Source organism: Pleurodeles waltl, chromosome 2_1, assembly GCF_031143425.1.
Source record: "Pleurodeles waltl isolate 20211129_DDA chromosome 2_1, aPleWal1.hap1.20221129, whole genome shotgun sequence".
Classification (NCBI taxonomy): Eukaryota; Metazoa; Chordata; class Amphibia; order Caudata; family Salamandridae; genus Pleurodeles; species Pleurodeles waltl.
In genome coordinates this window covers 570,986,943-571,006,154 of record NC_090438.1, presented here as the reverse complement: position 1 = coordinate 571,006,154, position 19,212 = coordinate 570,986,943, and the positions used below count along the sequence as shown (strand labels likewise).

The following is a 19,212-nucleotide window of genomic DNA, read 5'->3' as shown; positions in this document are numbered from 1 at the left end:
ATTTACATCTTTGATGAATTTTCTTCCAACTTCAAGGGTTTCTTCTTGCGCAACTTTTCTTTTCTCTCAAAAGCTTCGACTTGTAATCTGTCAACTTTAGTGGCCTTTTTTGGATGGCCCCATAATGTCCTTTAGTGGGGGCATTGTAAAATCTGGATCTTTAGATTTAGAAAGAATCTTTTCAGGAAGTGATTCCTAATCCGAAAGGTATTCCCCAAAGCCTTCCCCAATATATATTTGCCTTCTGAAAAACCCATCTCCTGTACAGAAAGTTTCTTTCCTTCGTTTTTGTAATTCTGCTGTGACACAGCTATTTTCGCCCAACATACCAATTTGATGCTTTTTTTCTATTGACTAAAGTCATGGGTTTCAAAAAGGGATCTGGTATTACAGTCTTACATCTTAAAGTCTCTCTGGAGGCATTACATGAAAATTGGTGTTGGTTGTTTATGATGAACTTTTGTATACCGTTAAGGAAAAATGTGAACAATATGCTCATAATTCAATATAGCATTGAGGAGTCTCAGAAACAACATCCTTCCATGTCACTATTCTCTAACCTAGTTAAAGGCCCTTGATCAAAAACGTCTTCCCTTTGCAGTGATGATTAACCTGCAGCTTCTATCTCTTAAACCTGCAGACAACGTTTTAACAATATTTTCCTCATTGTCATTGGGAACTCGGCTCACAGACCTCCAAATCTAACGGCACAAACAAAATCTAAACTGGAAGTCACATATAGGGACTTTGTGGGCGTGCGGTCGATATCATAGTGATTCATAATGACTACAGCAAAGTCAATGCTAAAGGTAAAAAATATTCTAGAAAAAAAGCTCCTAGGCCAAATTACTCGATGGCAGAATTATGCACAGCACTTAAGTATAGAATAGTTTTCACACTGCAAAAATGCAAACCTCAGTAGCAATACTTTTGGTAAAAAATTACATCAAAATCCCATATTACTACTACCCTGAGAAGACTGCATTGGTTGTCTGTTTAGAAGTAAATTATTTTTAAAACAACATCGAGGGTCAACGAGTCCAGTACAGCTCAAAGCAATGATCAACTGAAACAGTCCGAAAATTATATGAGTCGGTATCGAAAAATGAGTAGTAATTGTGGCTAAATTAAGGAATTCTACAGGAGGTGGAAGATTTCCAACAGAGCCAGAATCAAAATGAAACAATAGTCTACCAATACCATTGTAAATTAATGAAGTAATCATTGACAAAGCCAATACGTCTCGTCTTTGTGAACTATTGACATTGTCAATACTTTCATGACATGCTGTACATACAGCATTCTGTTGCTAAATAAGAAAAAATAAGCCTATTCAGATTGGCAAATAAAAAGAAATACATGCACAAAAGCATTTTTTGGAAAGAAAGCTGGGGGCACAAAGGCAAGGACTGTGTCAGGGAAGCAATACGGGTACGTGGCAAAAGCAACACCTGAGACAAGTAGCAACATGGAGGGTGCGAGTGGGGGAGAAGCAACATGGAGGGGGCTGGCAGAGCAAACAAGTGCGAGAGAGATTAATGTGGAGCATGGAGAGGGGGAAGCAAAGGCAAGTGATCGAGAGACAGAGACAGCAACACGCAGCTGAGAGCACACAAGTGAGAAAGCAATGCAGGCAGAGGGAGCACAGAAGAGCAAGCACATCACAGTAGGTGGGGGCACCACACAGGTGAAAAAGTGCACCACAGAGAGGGGAGAAGAAGCACACTTGGGAGGTAGGTGGAAAACACATGCACCCTCAGGGAGTGCTTAACCAAAAAGATTTTTAAAAAGTAGCAATGGAAAAACGAGCATAGTACGGGCACATGAATGCATCTGTGCTCCAGCTGAGGGACACATAGAAGAGGAAGAAAATCCCACACATGCAAACAAATAAAACACATGCAAATGAGAGTGACAATGAAGCTAACCAATGGCAAGCAATGGGCGGGTTTTTCCCCACTATAATCTAAGAATACATTAGGCAACAGACAGCGAATAGACTGTACAGTAGAATAGAACTAAAAGTAAAAAACACAGGATGTTTTTTGAATTGGTGACACTCATTTTTTAACATGGTCTATTAATTATATATAATAGAACCCTCTGTCTGGAAGTTGCAGCATGTCAATTGTAGAGGCTGCAAAGTGGGATTTCTTTAGCCACTCTTACCAGGAGATGCTATTGATAAGCCAACCTGGCCGGGTAGGCATCCTAACGGATTCTCTCACATCAAGTTGAAGGAAGTTCTTCCCACACAAGCGCCAACCAGCCAGTCTCTCAAAGAAAATAATGCAGGCCCTGAATGTTAAATAACACGACTGCAAGACACAACCAACAGCAGACTCAATCACCACAGTTCCCTCAAATACACTATTAATTTGATTTCCCATCCTAACTCTTGTGACTACAGATTTACTGGGGTGTTACACTGTCTATCTCACTTGGTGGCCATAGATGACATCATCAATGTATCACTGTGCCTTTTAAACACTATTTATCAGACTTCTGTGCTCTATGCTCTAATCCAAGGAGGAATGAAACATGAAAGCTTCCAGTACAGCGCAAAAACAAACTATGAGAAAAGAATATGTACAATAAAAGCAAGTAAACAAGTAATTACAAATGCTTTGTTATAACAAATGAATAACACGTTAGAACTTATTGTTTGAAAAGCCTCAAAGTTTGCTAGGCGTAGAATCTATGATTTAAAAGTACTGTGAATATCCTAATATCCTACCACTTAGTATCACTATTTACGCTAGAAACACTTTATAAGCAAAGAAGCCTATAACTTTTAATTTGAGGTCATTTCTTATAATGGCTAGCTAGCAGATTCAAGGCCCAGGAGAAAAGAAAATTCACATAAGCTTATGCTCTAACCTGCAGCTATTGATGCACCCGTGTATTTTAGTGGGGGGCACTGCAAAACACAAGGGCTTGGCTTTTGCCAAAATCAGTTGTGCAAACGTCATGATTTGTAGAGAGACATGACCAATAAATGTAGGCTTTCAGAGAGAGTTTCCATAAATCCTCATTTTCGTGCTCGCGGAGGAGTTCTCTGCCCTCTCAGATCATGCACCACATATGGATTTCATAACTGTTGCCATCTGGACCGCTGAAGATGGAAGGCCCCCCTCTCAGCAGGCAAATGAGCAGCTTTTATTATCGCTTGGTGCTCCCTGCAGATTTATGACGCTGTTCGTGATTCACCACCAGGGAGGCAACGACAATTGCTCTTCGGTGCTATCTACACAATGGAAAAAATTCAACATGTGCCTTGGGAGAGCGTTTGTTTAGTATTTGCAACAAATGTTCATAGCAATTGCTGGTTCTGCATCCAGGAAACTGCGAAACAGACCATAACAGTACAACAGTAACTTTCCCAAATGGACAGTTCTCACATTTCCGTGGGCGGCCATTCCTAGGTAAGGGAAAAGCGCTCTTATGTTCCATACTACTCCCCTGTGGCCTCCCTGAAAGAGAAGCATTGATCAGATAAAATACTAACCCCTTGTGACATCACTAGCATCGCAGTTGTCATGGTTTCCACACATACAGAATGCACACATGTCGTGACATAAGGTGCATCCTGAGCACAGCACGATTTTCAGAGGAAGGAGTTGGGAAAACTGCATTCACTGAAAGCATTTACTCTTCGATGTGTACTATTTAGGGCGGGGCAACCATCACTACATTTCCCTGTCTGTGGCAATTATGTGAGACCCTCATTCAGAGAGAGACACAGATCTGCAAGCTCTTAAAGCAACAGCCACTGTGTCAGTTGCTCTGAATGCTGAAGAGTTTGCCGAGCGCGCCATGTTTGCTGCACCCGCTCAGCTAACTTTATTGTTTTTCAAGAACAAAACCCCAAACCTTAGTTTCTTGGTTTTTAGAACCAAAAAAAACAAGCAATTGCAATGCACTAGGCTCTTGCATGTGTCGGAGTTACAGCCTTTCACAGTTGTAAACTCCCGACCGGATTTTTCTTGCATTAAAAGAAAAAAACAGCGCGATCGCGCTGCTACAGTTCACACGTAATAATACCTATCGGCAAAAGTGCAATTATGAACGTAACCGGCAAAAGTGCAATTAACTGTGTAACAAGGTCGATAGTATGCGAAGCACTCGACTTCTGACCTGCGAGATCGCGCTGCGAAAATAGACGAAGCGCTCGGCTTCTGCCCAGCGAAATCGCGCTGCGAACATAGAGAAAAAGTAGTCCACAAACCCAGCGAGCCTCGCATGTTTTCTGTACTTGGTCGCTGCGCTTGAGGAGGGCTAACCACCGGAAAAGACATGACGTATGCGTGCCTTACACTAATCAAAAGAAGTGGATTCTAACAGGCAAGATAACTTGCCAATAAAAGACACTGACGAGACGTTGACGGGGCTCCGAGCCCTTTTCTAATACCTAAAGCATCTCCCTAGCGATACGCATGGCCGAGTGCATGCGATGGAGGCTCGACCCTAAAAATTACCCTGAAACGCAGGTGGTTTTCTCCCTGTGCATTGCGGTCATTGTTTGATTTCCCAGATTTCCCTAAATTGGGTGGGACAACCGCCATTATGATTATTCAGCCTAGTAGCGGAGAGGCAACCAGGAAAAGGATGTGCACTGGCAGAGCCAGACGAGGCTCCAATCGTGGACTTCGTGCAGTTCCCCAACCATTAAATGGGGCATAAATATGACGTATTTGGTGGGGAATTTAGGGTGTTTCTGCCACACAACCAAACTCTAACTGGATCTGTAATTTTCCATTTTGAAAATTCAGAAGGAGAGTTTAGTAAAGGGAGGTTTCCACCAGAGGCATTTAGAAAAAAAAGATCCCCAAGCAAAATTGTATTCCTTTCTTTTGAAGAAACAAAGTTTTTGACATATTTCACAATCCTTTAGACCATAAGCTAAATTCTCAACCAAAGGTATTCTTTTAATCGTGGATGATATAGTTTAGGGGTGCATGGATACAGACAAAAACAGAAGGGAAACAAAAATCACTTGGGAGGGGGGCAACTTCAGCAGAGAAAGAATTAAAGAGCAAATTAAGAAAACAAGAAATAATAGTTTACAACTGATAACAATTACATTCAGGTGAGATTCTTGGAGAACGTTAACCTTTGCCATGGGACGCTTATGCGAGGTAGGTGGATGATCATCGCTACAAAACTCCACCCAAAATATTGATGAGGTCATATTCACATTAGTGCAGCAAAATGATTCACAGCAGAAATTATGACATGTTGATACGCACCGACTTTAAAATTCTACAAACCTTTGAATGTTGCCAATCACACTACCAGGACATCCATCCTGAAATGTAAGAGGCCAAGTAAAGCCAAAGACAATGATGTCGCCTTGGTGGCGCGGGTATCAAATGATAAGGAATTAATGCCGACATGTACATTGGTATTTTCTTACATCAGGCACAGATCTCCAGGAAAATCGCAATGAGCAGGTGTTGGAGGAAATGACACTCGCCCACTCGGAGCGCCCAGAGACACCTGTCAACAGGAGCAGCCCGGGCACATTCTTGCTGGATCCAAGCCAGGCGCACACGCCATGTACACAAGACATTGCGTAGAGTTCTGGGAACTTTCCGTGCTCAACTCGGCTTTTTGATTGACTAAAGTATTTAAATAACAAAAAGGTGACGAATAAAGTGAACGGGTTAATTTCAAGAAAAAAAGAATTACGAGCGTCAACTTCCGTCAAGCCAAACCTTGTCGCTGATCAGGAAAGGCACGGCAGTGGGAAGGAAATTCTGAGATGCCTAATTTGAAATAAATTGTCTTCTACACTTTCAGATAGAAAGAGGAAATCACACTAGCAGGGTCCTCGTTGATTCAACATGATAACGGCCGCATTTGCTCAGTCAGTTAGAAGAAGTTTTGATTAATTCAGTTTTCCAGACTGCGACACGAATGTGATTTTGCTTCAGTTTCTGTTTTCATTTTTTTTTTAAATCCAGGGATTCCTGAATTTTCTAAAACACAATCTCAGTCTCGTTTGCCATTTTACAAATTCCAAAATCCTCTAGCGGCACGACTCCCGGGGGCCTCATACTGACCACAGAACATACTCATGGGCGCCCGGTGAAATGCGGGTCTGCACATGATTAAATGCAACTCGTGTGACAAACGGAATTTGTCGATTCAGCACGCCGACCCAGTTCTCGCGTTGGGACAGGTGCGCGAGAGCGCCAATGGGGCGCCTACTTTACACAGCGGCCGAGTTACCGCAGCACATGGACATTGGCGATTTAATATGGACGTATGCATTATTTTATGTGTGATTCTCAGACATGTTGTCTTTTGACCTACCCCACAGCAGCAGAAGTTTTCTTATTTCCTCTGGGACATGGTCTTTGAATTAACCATGAGCGGCACTCACCATCCTACAACTTAGCACTGAAACTCGGGAACAACCCAAGAGCTCAAGGTGCTGCATACTAGGAAGTACCTTTTTATATTGCTGGTTTGGTGTAGAAATATCCACAGCAAAATCGCCAAGTTTGATGTATATTTTCATGGGGCTTCATCAGTTGGAAAGGGTGATACAACCCGGTCAGACCTCAAAAGCCTTCTGCACAATTCCACTACTCAGGGCAGGCTTTAGCGCTGGTGGTGCCCTGTGTGACAGTTCCATGACCAACTCCTCGGGATCCCATCCCACCACTCGGCAAATGAGCCCCTCATCTCTCCATAGCCCCCATTTCACATACATTCAATTATTTTAAAGCGCTTGTAAAGGCTGGCTTTACTAATCTACTCAGCTATCCACATAAAATATAGTTCTGTTCTTTGCAGCAGGCATATTAACCCTCTACGCTACTTTATGGGGAGTCAAAGCTGCTGTTAGACAAACTCCCATCTCTCTCTGCCTACCAGGAACACTAATCACAAGAGGTATCTTGACATTTTAATTGTTACCAGCAGGCTGGACGCACAAGTAACTTTTCAGCAGGTGATTTTAAATCACAAGTTTCGTAAGTTATTGCTGAACACTGCGCCCCCCTGAGGTCAGCGCCCCCCAATCCAGGTCAGAACCCTCCAATCCAGGTCAGCCCCCAGTGCGACCGCACCGCTCACACTGCCCTAAAGCCAGCCCTGCCACTACTACTGTATGTGGTCTAACTAATCCTCATCGCAAACAATCCTAATGTCACCCAAAATCAAGTTTGCTAAGAAAATTCTGTAGTTAAGCATTGAAAGGTTCTAAATTATGCATTGGGGATCCCAGAGAAGCACACAAAGCAGAAAGCCGCTGTTTGAAACGAACAAATGAGGAAAGAGGGTAACTTTTCGTTATCTGGTAATAGTGATAGTTGAAAATTAGTCTTGAGATAAATATCAAAGACACAGCTTTATTCCTCACTGTGATACAAACAGTCAACATAAAAGACTGTGAGCAACACAGACGTACTACTCTGAAGCAAAATCAGTCACAGTGGAGATGGTCCACTATTTTCCACACAGACACAAAATTCAACGCCTACTGAGGGGTCTGTCACATAAAATAGCCTTCTATTTATGAAAGCAAGAGCAAACATGTTTCAGGTGGTGGTTCAAGTCATATTTGGGGACTGTTACACCTGGTATCCTTGGTGTGGTTTCCCCTAACTTTTTGCCTTCAGACTCTCCTGTTTTTGCTGACCTCATTTTTGCTGGCCTTAAGATTCAGTCCACTCTACCACTGTAACCAGTGCTAAATTGCTTGTGCTCTTTCCCTAAAATGTGGTAACATTAGCTTATCCCCAATTGGCATATTTAATTTATTTATAAGTCTCTAGTAAAGTGCACTACATGTGCCCAGGGCCAGTAAATTAAATGCTACTTGTAGGCCTACAGCACTGATTGTGCCACACACTTAATTAGCCCATTAAACATGCTCAGACCTGCCATTGCAGAGTCTGTGTGTGTAATTTTAAACTGCCATGTCGACTTGGCCAAATAAACCTTTGGCCAGGCTCAAACCTTCTTGTTTAATACATATAAACCACCCCTAAGGTAGGCACTAGTCAGCCCCAAGGGCAGGGTGTAATGTATTTAAAAAGTTGGACATGCAGTTGTAAGTTTTACATGTCCTGGTAGTGAAAAACCCTTACATTTGTTTTTCACTACTGCACAGCCTATCACTCCCATTGGATAACATTGAAGTTGCCTTATAACCTTTTTATAGGTGTAACTTCCAATTGGGAAGAGATAGATTTTCTAAGTTTGATGTCACTGGAATCACAATTTAAAATCACAATTTATGGTGATGTCAGATTTTAATTTGCAAATCTGAAAAATGCCAATTTTAGGAAGCTGGCATTTTTTTACTTAAGCCATTTGGTGCTTGCTCCCTGTCTCTGCTCGCATGTCTGGGTGGTGTGACAACTGGGCTTTCTGTATTCCTCCTAGGCAGCCACACACAATGAGAGCATAGGTATGACCTGATGGGCCTTGGTGGGCCATCCTGGGCAGGATGGGAGAGAGCAGCTGGGCACAGCCTCACTTACACCTGAATAGGCTGTGTTCTGTCCACACACAAAAGGCTGCATAACCTCGTGTAGTGAGTCTGGAGCCAGGGCAGGGACTCTGTGCACTTCAAAGGCGTTTCTTTGAAGTCTGCCCCACTGCAAAGGCCCAACTGGGTATAAGTACTGAACTTCTGACTCCACGACTACAGTATGAAGTCCGGTTTAGCTGTACCAAGCCTTGGGCATTTTTCCAGGAGGCTGGAATGATGAGGGGGCTGCTTTTGTTACCGGGGGACCAGTTTTGTAACAGTGCAGCAGCTTTAAAAGCACTGCAGAATTCCTTGCATATCCAACAGTTTTAGGCAACAATAAAAGTGCTAAGATAACTCTGATAATTAATGTACCTGCTGGAGAGAGACCAGAGTTTTGTCTAGTGGCATTTGTGACTCATCTGAGGTAGCATAGAAGGTATATGCCTGCTGTATAGAAAGTGTACTATGCAGATCACAGAGCAGTATTTTTTGTGCAGTGCTGCGTGGGATACTGATTTTGTGACAGAGGTCCTTTTGTTACTGTGCAGTTTATAAGATTCTATCATAACCTAGCACAGTGAGCTATGAACTGCCATCAAAGAGCTGCGTGCAAATTTCATAGTCTTTGATTACCCTATTTAAAAAAAAAAAATGTTTGGGAAGAAATAAATTGCTATTAATAAAGTCAACCTAAGCACTGTGTTATGTTCTGAATCCTGAGTTCATGCTTCCCCAGGCCAAGCACGCTTAAAAAATGACAACCACTATGGATGACATGTGAATCCTGCACCTTTTAGTCTCTTTGCCTTCTGGAACATTATATATACACTGATTTACACACGTGTGATTCAAGTTCTCTGTATGTGTGTGTAATTTAAAGTGCTCCAACACCCTACACTGATAAGAGAGGCGCTATCACACAAATGTCATGCATGTGAGGGGGGCTATGGAGAGATGAGAGACACTGTTACAGGCTGATGGTGAGGGAATCATTGAAAAGCCCGAATAAAGATTGCCGCATCCTGGTGCACTGAAATGTCATAATTTAGTATGCTTTAAAAACATATACAATTAATTATATATATCAAGAAAAAATTGTTTTAGAATGCACCTTTTTGTGCCAGTTCTTCCAATCCTTTCTTGGAGGGGGGAGAGAACTCCCAAGCTCCATTGTAGTGGTCAGGCTCGCTCGCTATGCACACTATGGGGGCTGGCCTGACAAAATGTGTCAGGGCTGCTTTCGGTTCCCAGTCTGGCCGTATGCAGTACACTTCTAGACCTGTGGATACTATGCCAGGAAGAAGGACTGCTGTGCTGCTGAAGGCCTGCCACTCTGCTGGACTACTGTTTTGTTGGACCCCTGTTTTGCTGTGCAGACCTGTGCCTGCTGCTCTCTCGCCTGAAAGTAAAAAGGACTGGACCTGCATCTCTCCAACCCAGAACCCAGAGTGACTCCAAGGGTTAGTTGGCTGGTCTCCTGATGTGAATTCTAAGGGACATAAAATACTTCCAACCACCCTGCTTCTGCACCTGCACTCTAACATCTGTGAGCCTGCCCTGCCAAGAGATGCCCACCCTCCAGTTCTGGACCCTTGGAGGTGGAGCTAAGGTGTTTGCTCCAACAGAATCAATGCAACCTTTGCTACAGGAGCAGAACTGACACTTTGCTGCTGTTGCATGGAACAGGACCGGCGCATCACATCTACTGTGTGAGTTGGAAACTAAGCAACAGACTTGCATCACCGCATCTTGGAACCAGAGCATCACCTTTGGACCCACCACTACACAATGCTTATTTCAGCGCACGCTCCTCGCATCCCTCATTGATAATAGCTTCAACGACAACTCAGAACCTCTGCATCACCACTACTGTGTGTTCGCAACCAATGCAATGTCTTGACATCACCACACATCCTTGTATCACAAGCCCCTTGAACAGATTCCTTGTCATTGATGTTTCAGGATCTTGTACTGCAGCCTTGCTGCATCTCGGAACAGACACATAGCCCAACTGTGTGATGCATCTCTGTTTCAGATCCATAAATGCTCAGGTTTTAAGGTACTTTGGTTTAGTGGGCCTAACTGGGTCCCTGTATCCAGCCTTTACTCCACTGCAGTCAGCCTGAACTTTTGGCTTTGTCCCGTGTTGGCATGATCAGATGTCCCAGGTTGGCACTTTCAGCTTGTAAGTGTTGTTTTACGGTTTATTCTTTAAACATTTATAACTAAAGTTCTACTTATTGGATGTTTTAAATGTTGGTATTGTTTTATTTATCAAATTACGTTCTAGTTTTCTAACCTGGTGTGAGGTCCCTTTTGTGTGATGTTTTCACTGTTTGAAGTGCTGCACCAATACTTTACACATTGCCTTCAAGTTGAGCCTGACTGCTTGGTGCCAAGCTACCAGAGGATGAGTACAGGTCAATTTGGGGTTTGCTTGTGTCTTACACTGACAAGAATTGTGGTTGCTGCTTGACCAGGGCTCAGACCCCAGCCAATCAACAGCCCATTTTCTCACAGGGACAATCCCCCACACACTTTCCCTCTACCACACCAATCCCCAACAGGTTTTCCCTGAAAAAATAAACCGAGTTCAAGGCCTGATTCACATATTTCTCAACATCCCAGGCTTCAAGGCAGAGGGCATTCTCAAAGAGGAATATGTTCTAATATACCTGCTTGAAGGTCAAAAGACCGGGAAAGTCAGGTCAGCAAAGGCCTCATATAGAGAAAATGGAGGAAAAAAAACAGGAAACAGACACCCAGCAAGAAATAAATATTTAATTGGTTCTTATTGCACACAGAAAAGTGCATAAAAACGCAAGAAATCACAGACGAGCCAATCTCTAAAAATGGATAAGGCACAAAACATTGAAAGAGAATCTATTTCCCACAAAATGGGTGTCAAAAAGACCAGTGGAAAGGGAAATCCCATAAACACTGAATGCAAACAAAACAAAAGGCCCAGGGAATTAAAGTGGCACCAAACAACAAGATTCCTAGCCATAAGAGAGCATGGACAGTGGAGAATGGTACTGCAAGATGATAATGTACAGAGTCACAGACACAAATCAAAATCATTTTATTTCTCAGCAACCAAATAAGAAATGTTAAATGTGAATCATGAGCCCAAATATTTTCAAATGTGAATGGTTTTGTACTCGCAGGAACTACATACGTAAAGAAAATGCCAAATAAACTGATGTAAACAGCAGAAATCCATATTTCAACAACCGGTGGTTTTCTAGGACAGAGGAAAGAAATCTGAACATGTAATTCCTCTGAACGCTTTCTGCTTCTTTTTTTTGGACTTTCTGTCATGTACTATTACTGCAAAAAGGAACAACTCAATATATTTTGATACACAAATATATTATACTGGTCTGCACTGAATACTAAGTCAACTGACAAAAGGCACAGTCCATTTAAATGCTGAACGTACACTGCTGTAAAGTCAATACTGAGGTATTTCTACGTGTTACACTTTCAGTCGTGCTTATGTGCCAAACAATGTCTGCAGAAGTCTGGACAATCAGTGAAAACTGAGTTCTAGTCGCAGCGGGGGCATTGGTATTCTGTGAACATTCAGTGTCAGAAGGGGTCTCAGGTGAGCATGTCTTGGAATGGTGTATTTATTGAGTTATGCAGATAATTGAATATTTGTTTCGCTCAGTTCACATGTTGTTATCTTTATCCAGTGCTGAACGCATCCCAGCTTTCCAGCACAGAAGAAGAGACTGGATTTATTTAAAGATTGTTTTGTCGTTGGATACAGGCACGTTGCACACAATCAACAATGCAATTGAAGGCAGCAGACCGAGCTGTTTCAAAGCATAGCGTAAATTGTAACAAGCTGAGATAACCCTGTTCATTTTTTAAATTTCGTAGATAATCAAAGCCACTGTGTTTTACGAGTGATGCCAATTTTAAAGTGCATACTTGTGGATGTGATGTTTGTGAAGAGGCGCTGGAAGCATGTCATTGAACTAGAGGAGAGGTGGCATGGTCGCGGTGCAAGAACGGACACACCAGCAGTGCAGCACGCGCACATTCTGGTCTGGAGAGGCCACTTCGCCTCTAAATTGGATGATTGGTTAATGTGCCCCTTCAATCGTTGGCCTCTATGCTGCTACGGTGAATTATACACGTGCCATTGCCTTTTTGGTGGAATGTGGCAGTGCTGTGTTCAGTCGTCCCAGGGAATATCTTTGTGTTCTCTAAAATGGCATTTCTTTTTGTTGCTTAATCTTTGTTTTGGGTGTAATTCGCAAATACCAAGTGAATAAATTACAACACATTTCCCAAATTAAAACCGTCTCTCACTTGTTCTCTTTTTTTAAAGTCTTCGGGGCATATTTATACTCCGTTTGCGCCGAATTTGCGTCGTTTTTTTCGACGCAAATTCGACGCAAAACTAACTCCATATTTATACTTTGGCGTTAGACGCGTCTAGCGCCAAAGTTCATGGAGTTAGCGTCATTTTTTTGCGTGAACACCTTCCTTGCGTTAATGATATGCAAGGTAGGCGTTCCCGTCTTAAAAAAAGACTGCGATGCATATGCGTCGTATTTATACTCCCGGGCAAAAATGACGCCCGGGAGTGGGCGGGACTAAAAAACCTGCATTTGTGCCGGATTTTAGCGCCTGGGTCAGGGCAGGCGTTAAGGGACCTGTGGGCTCAGAATGAGCCCAGTGGTGCCCTCCCAAGCCCCCAGGGACACCCCCTGCCACCCTTGCCCACCCCAGGAGGACACCCAAGGATGGAGGGACCCATCCCAGGGAAGAAAAGGTAAGTTGTGGTAAGTATTTTTTGTAATTTTTTTGGGGGCATAGGGGGGCCTGATTTGTGCCCCCCTACATGCCACTATGCCCAATGACCATGCCCAGGGGACAGAAGTCCCCTGGGCATGGCCATTGGGCAAGGGGGCATGACTCCTGTCTTTGCTAAGACAGGGGTCATGTAAATGGCATCGGGGCGCCCAAAAAAAATGGCGCAAATCGGGTTAAGACGATTTTTTTGCCTCAGCCTGACTTGCCCCATTTTTGGACGCCCAAACGCCATTTTTCCCTACGCCGGCGCTGCCTGGTGTACGTGTTTTTTTTTCACGCACACCAGGCAGCGCCGGTCGGCTAACGCCATTCAATAAATACGGCGCCCGCATGGTGCTTCAGAATGGCGTTAGCCGGTGCTAATTTTTTTGGCGCAAAACTGCGTTAGCGCAGTTTTGCGTCAAAAAGTATAAATATGGGCCAGAGTGTTTATATGTAGTCTTGTCACGTCGACGTTTGCAGTTGCATTGAAAATATCTGCGAGCCTATTCATTAACAGTTGTTATTAGTAATTTAACAAGGGACACGGAAGAGGAAACTGTTTTGCGAATGTAGTTTGTAAAACGAATTTTATAAAAGAAACATTGTATCGGCTAGCTTTGCCCTTCTAGTGAACTGCTCTTGATTTCACACAGCTCTTCTTTCATGTCTGTTCCGTGGTATCTTGGGGCATGTTGGACACTTTCCAGAGTAATCTACTAGAAGGACTTTTATGGGACACTTAAATTCCCTGAATATTGCAAATTGCCTACTTCCTTCCACAGGAGTAAGGGTACAGGAGTGAGTGAACGGTGGAACTTAACACGTGACCAACTGGCTCAGTTGATCTGTGAGACAGACTTACCCAAGATCACACACTGAGTTAGCGTTAGAACCCATGAAGCACTGAAATATTTATCCCAAACACAGTACCACAATCGTGAAGCCACACATTGCCCGATTACAGATGTAGCTGCAGGCTGCTTTACATAGTGGCCACGCCTCACGAACCCACTCCCAGTTATGTATTTTTTACGTGTGCATACACTTAATGGAAAGTTTAAAAGCACGCCGCCATGCCTTACGACTAACGACAGAAGTGTGTTCACATACCTGGACAGCAGCAGTTTCCCTTGCAGGTTCAGATCAGCCGCACAGTCGTGTGATTTACAGTTCCTTTCAAATAGAGTCTGCATAAAAAAGAATATGACACTGTTACGCTTTGACTTTGAGAGAGGAAACATTGGTCGCGTTAATGCAGAACAACGCAGCTGCCACACAATCTGCAATCGGGGCCTGGTTTGGATTCGGAAACTGACAGCCGGGGTCTAATCCTCCTTTTGACAACTGAACAAAATAATTGTGCGATTCTGGTGCAATCACTTTAACTCCCCGTCTTCAAGTAATAAATGATATATGTAGCAGCCTTTTAGCGCCACGCTTTAAATCATATTCCCGGTTCTTCCGAGCTTCATGGCATTATGTCGCTATTCTGGACGAGGTAAAAAGGACATGTAATTGGACATGATGCATCATTGAGAGGTACACTGCTCTGTCAAACAATAGTTCATGAGCGTACATCGGGTCATATATCGAAGACAAGAAAAACCTCTGGTGGTCTGGCACCTGCTTCAGGAGCAACCTATTGGCCCTAACAGGGCTACCATGAGACCACCCCATTGATGACAGAGGACACTGCCTGCCTGACAGCGGAACCACGATGACACAGATTAGGACTGCAAACACAACAAAGAACTGTCTCCTGGATACAGCTAGTGGGAGTACAGCCAGAGTTGCATCACCACCCACAAAGCAAACATTCTACACACATCTTAAAAGATCCACCCACTGCAACCCACTCGGAGGTATTTAAGGGGCCATGGTCAAATTCACTGGTGAAAAGATTGTACTGTAGCAGTTACTAGTGCACTGTCTAGGATAGAGGGTGCCTCAGTGTGTCATTGTTGAAGCCTACGGTGCAGGTGTCTGGTTTGCTAACAACTTTCTTGGGGGCATTCTGAAAGCTTTCCAGGGAATGTATTTCTCCCATTGCTTACCATAGGCTTTGGGGTTTATTTATTAGGCTCTCCAGATCGTATTTGTTCCTCCCCTGGAACATCGTCTGTTTACTCTATCCACCTAAGTACTTGCTTTCTGTAAATAGGCCTTTAAATCGTGTTCTTATTTGGCACATTAGTTGTCCATCCAAAGACAGAGGTCAAAGGTCAGGCTGTGCTGAGAGAGGTTGGTGTTTACTTTTCTTTCTCTGATTTCAAAGTGAGATGATTTATGTGGCAATCCTGCGTGGTACCTATGTGAGAGGAAAGGCTGGAGGATGTTATTTTGTCTACCACAAAACAAAATGAACTGTGCTAATATTTAAGTATATATGAGAATTAGGAAAGTACAAATTAACCCGATTGTTTGCAATTCTGAAGTGTGTTCGAAACATACCTGAATACAATCAAAACACATCAGTACACTAGGTGATGACATATGCACACATTATTGTTTGTGCACACTATGTCTGTGTAAATGTAATGACCATTTATAGTGAAAATGTGTTGGCTGTAATCGCAGTGTGCTACCACACCATCCATAAATCACACTATGCCACTCCACTTTAGACCACCCCACTCTACAAAACTCTACTCCACTCTGTGCCCCTCCTCTCTACAACACAATACTCAATCCTACAACACGTTGCTCTACTCTACGGTATACCACTTCATTCTATGACACTCCACATCACTCCACGATGCACCACTTCACTCTACAACCCTCCACTCTAAGACACTACGACATGCCATGCCACTCTACTCCAATGCATGCCACTCCGTTCCACTTCACGCTGCTCTACTCTATGCCCCCTCCATTTTATGCCCTTCTGCTCCACACCACTTACCCCACTCCACTCTAATCTACCCCACTGCATTGCAGTGTGCTCCAATCCACCCCAATCTACCGAACTTCACTTCGCTCCAATCTAGCCCAATCCAGCCAAACAACCCTGCTCCACTCCAATCTACCTCACTCCACTCCAATCAATTTACCCACCTCCACTCCAGTCTACGCCACTTCATTCCAGTCTACCCCACTCCACACCAACCTACCCCACTCCACTCAATCTACCCCACTCCTCTCCATTGTACCCCACTCCTCTCCATTCTATCCAAATCCACACCAATCCAGTCTACCCAATACTTCCCATTCCAGCTCAATATAACCCACCCACTCCAATCTACCCCATTCCACCCCAATCTACCCCGCTCCAATCTAACCCACCCACTACAATTTCAACTCCACTCCTATCTACTCACTCCAGTCTAACACAATTTACTCCAATCTGATCGACCCAACTCCACTCCAATCTACCCCATTCCACTCCAATCTATCCCATTCCTCCAATCTACTCCTCTCCAATCTACCACACCCCACTCAAATCTCCACTCCAATCTATCCCACTCCACCCTCAGCTACACCACTCTACTCTAGTCTACCTCACTCCACTCCAATTTACCCCAATCAACCTCACTACTTTCTTCCCCAATCTACCCCACTCTAACCCAACCCTCCCCACTCCACTTTACCCTTAATCTAACCCGATCTTCTCCACTCCAGTCTACCCCAATCCACTCCAATCTACCCACCTCCACTACAATCTAACCCACTACAATCCACGCTACTCCACCCAATCTACCCCAATTCACCCAATCCAACCTACTGCACTCCCCCACTTCAATCTACTCCATGTCAATCTTCCCCACTCCAATATATCAAACCCAATCTACCTTACTGCAATCTACTTCATTTCAATCTACCCCACTGCAATCTACTCCACTCCAATCCAATCCACCCTACTCCAATCTATCCACTCCACCCCAACCCATCCCATCCCACTTTACCCCACTCCAGTCCAATCTACCACACTCAATGCCAATCTTACCCATTCTACTCCACTCCAGTGCACTCTACTCTACCCTTCTCTAATCTACCCTACTCTTCTCCACTCTAATCTATTCCAATATACCCGACTCAAGTCTGCTCCACTCTACCTTAATGTACCCCACTACAATTTACCCCACTTAATTTTACCCCAGTCTACCCCACTCCTCTGTAGCCCAATCGATCCACCTCCACTCTAACCCAATGTACGCCACTATAATCTACCCCAATATACCCCCGCCACCCCACTCCATCCCATGCTGAACAGCAGCCACACTGGTGTATAACATGGCTAAAACACATTTCCAAAGCCAACAGCTCTCACATCGGCGAGACCTATTGGCTATGCCATTGCTTATTAACCTGTTCTGTGCCTTGGACGAGATGATCTCGTCCAAGGCTACAGTTCCCCTGTGCCTTGGACGAGATCATCTCGTCCATGGCACAGGGGAACTTGGGGGCGCGCTAGCGCGCCCCCCGTGCACCCCCCTTCCCCCCCCAGGCGGGGATGGAAGGGGAAGACCTTCCCCTTCCACCCCCGCCCCCCCCCACGGCAATCCGATGACGTCAGCGCGCGCTCAGCGCGCTGACGTCATCGAGTGTTGCCGGCGCGCTGGAAGCCATTTGCTTCCAGCGCGTCTTCGGAGCAGGAGCTCTAAGGTGAGTCCTCTCCGTTTTTGGGGGGCGGGGGGTTTGAGAAAACAGACATGGGGGGAAAGGAAAGGGTTTTTCCTTTCCCCCTGTGTCTGTTTTCTCAAGATTCCTGCTCCACGATCGCGGGCAGGGCCCGCGATCGTGGAGCAGGAATCTCCACTAGCCACCAGGGATTTTCTGTTTGACTAAATTTGGGGGCGACCCCTTGGGCAAGGGTCGCCCCCCCCGGGGGCAATTTTTATTTGGATTTCGCCCCCCCCCTGGGGGCAGATCGGCCGTTTTTTCGGCGGATCTGCTCCCAGGGGGGGGGCGAAAACCACTAGACACCAGGGATGTATTGTTTTATGTTTGTTTTTGGGGGCGACCCCTTGGGCAAGGGTCGCCCCCCCCGGGGGCAATTTTTATTTGTATTTCGCCCCCCCCTGGGGGCAGATCGGCCGTTTTTTCGGCGGATCTGCCCCCAGGGGGGGGCGAAAACCACTAGACACCAGGGATATCGTTTTTTGTGTGTGTTTTTGGGGGCGACCCCTTGGGCAAGGGTCGCCCCCCCCCCGGGGGCAATTTTTATTTGTATTTCGCCCCCCCCTGGGGGCAGATTCGCCGATTTTTCGGCGGATCTGCCCCCAGGGGGGGGCGAAAACCACTAGACACCAGGGATATATTTTTTTATGTTTGTTTTTGGGGGCGACCCCTTGGGCAAGGGTCGCCCCCCCCCGGGGCAATTTTTATTTGTATTTCGCCCCCCCCTGGGGGCAGATCGGCCGTTTTTTCGGCGGATCTGCCCCCAGTGGGGGGCGAAAACCACTAGACACCAGGGATATCGTTTTTTGTGTGTGTTTTTGGGGGCGACCCCTTGGGGAAGGGTCGCCCCCTGAAAGGGGGCACAGAGGTGTTGCCCATTTCTGCCCCCCTTGGGGTCCGATTGGCCAATTCTTTTACGCCCATCTACCCCGAGGGGGGCAGGATCCACTTAGGTACCAGGGACAACTTCTAAGTTCTTGGTGGTGGGGTGTTTGTCAACTGGCAAAGTATTTGTATTTGTGATTATAACAATTTATTTCTTCTTTTTCTTCTAGTTCAACGCTTTTGCTTCCTTTGCTGTGGATCTTTGAGGTTTTGGCAGTAGTTGTCCAGTGGTTTGCATAGTTGCATGTTTTAGGTAAGTGAACGCAATTTACTCCAAAGGAGTATTGTTGACATGTTTGTAGGTGGTGTACTAAATGCAGTATTGTGTGTTTGACATTGTCCTTAGATTTGAGCACAGTGGTGTTTGTGTTGTCATATGTCTAAATTGCTTTTTTCTTTTTTCTTTT

At 44.7% G+C, this 19,212-nt stretch overlaps 1 protein-coding gene across 1 annotated transcript in view; it reads right to left on the bottom strand.

The window, feature by feature from the left end:
• Positions 1-19,212, bottom strand: part of ITGA9 (integrin subunit alpha 9) — an 818,222-nt gene that overhangs the window by 335,463 nt on the left and 463,547 nt on the right. The window contains exon 17 of the mRNA XM_069215150.1: positions 14,414-14,490. Within this exon, the coding sequence (XP_069071251.1) occupies positions 14,414-14,490 (77 nt within the window). The remainder of the gene's footprint in view (positions 1-14,413; positions 14,491-19,212) is intronic.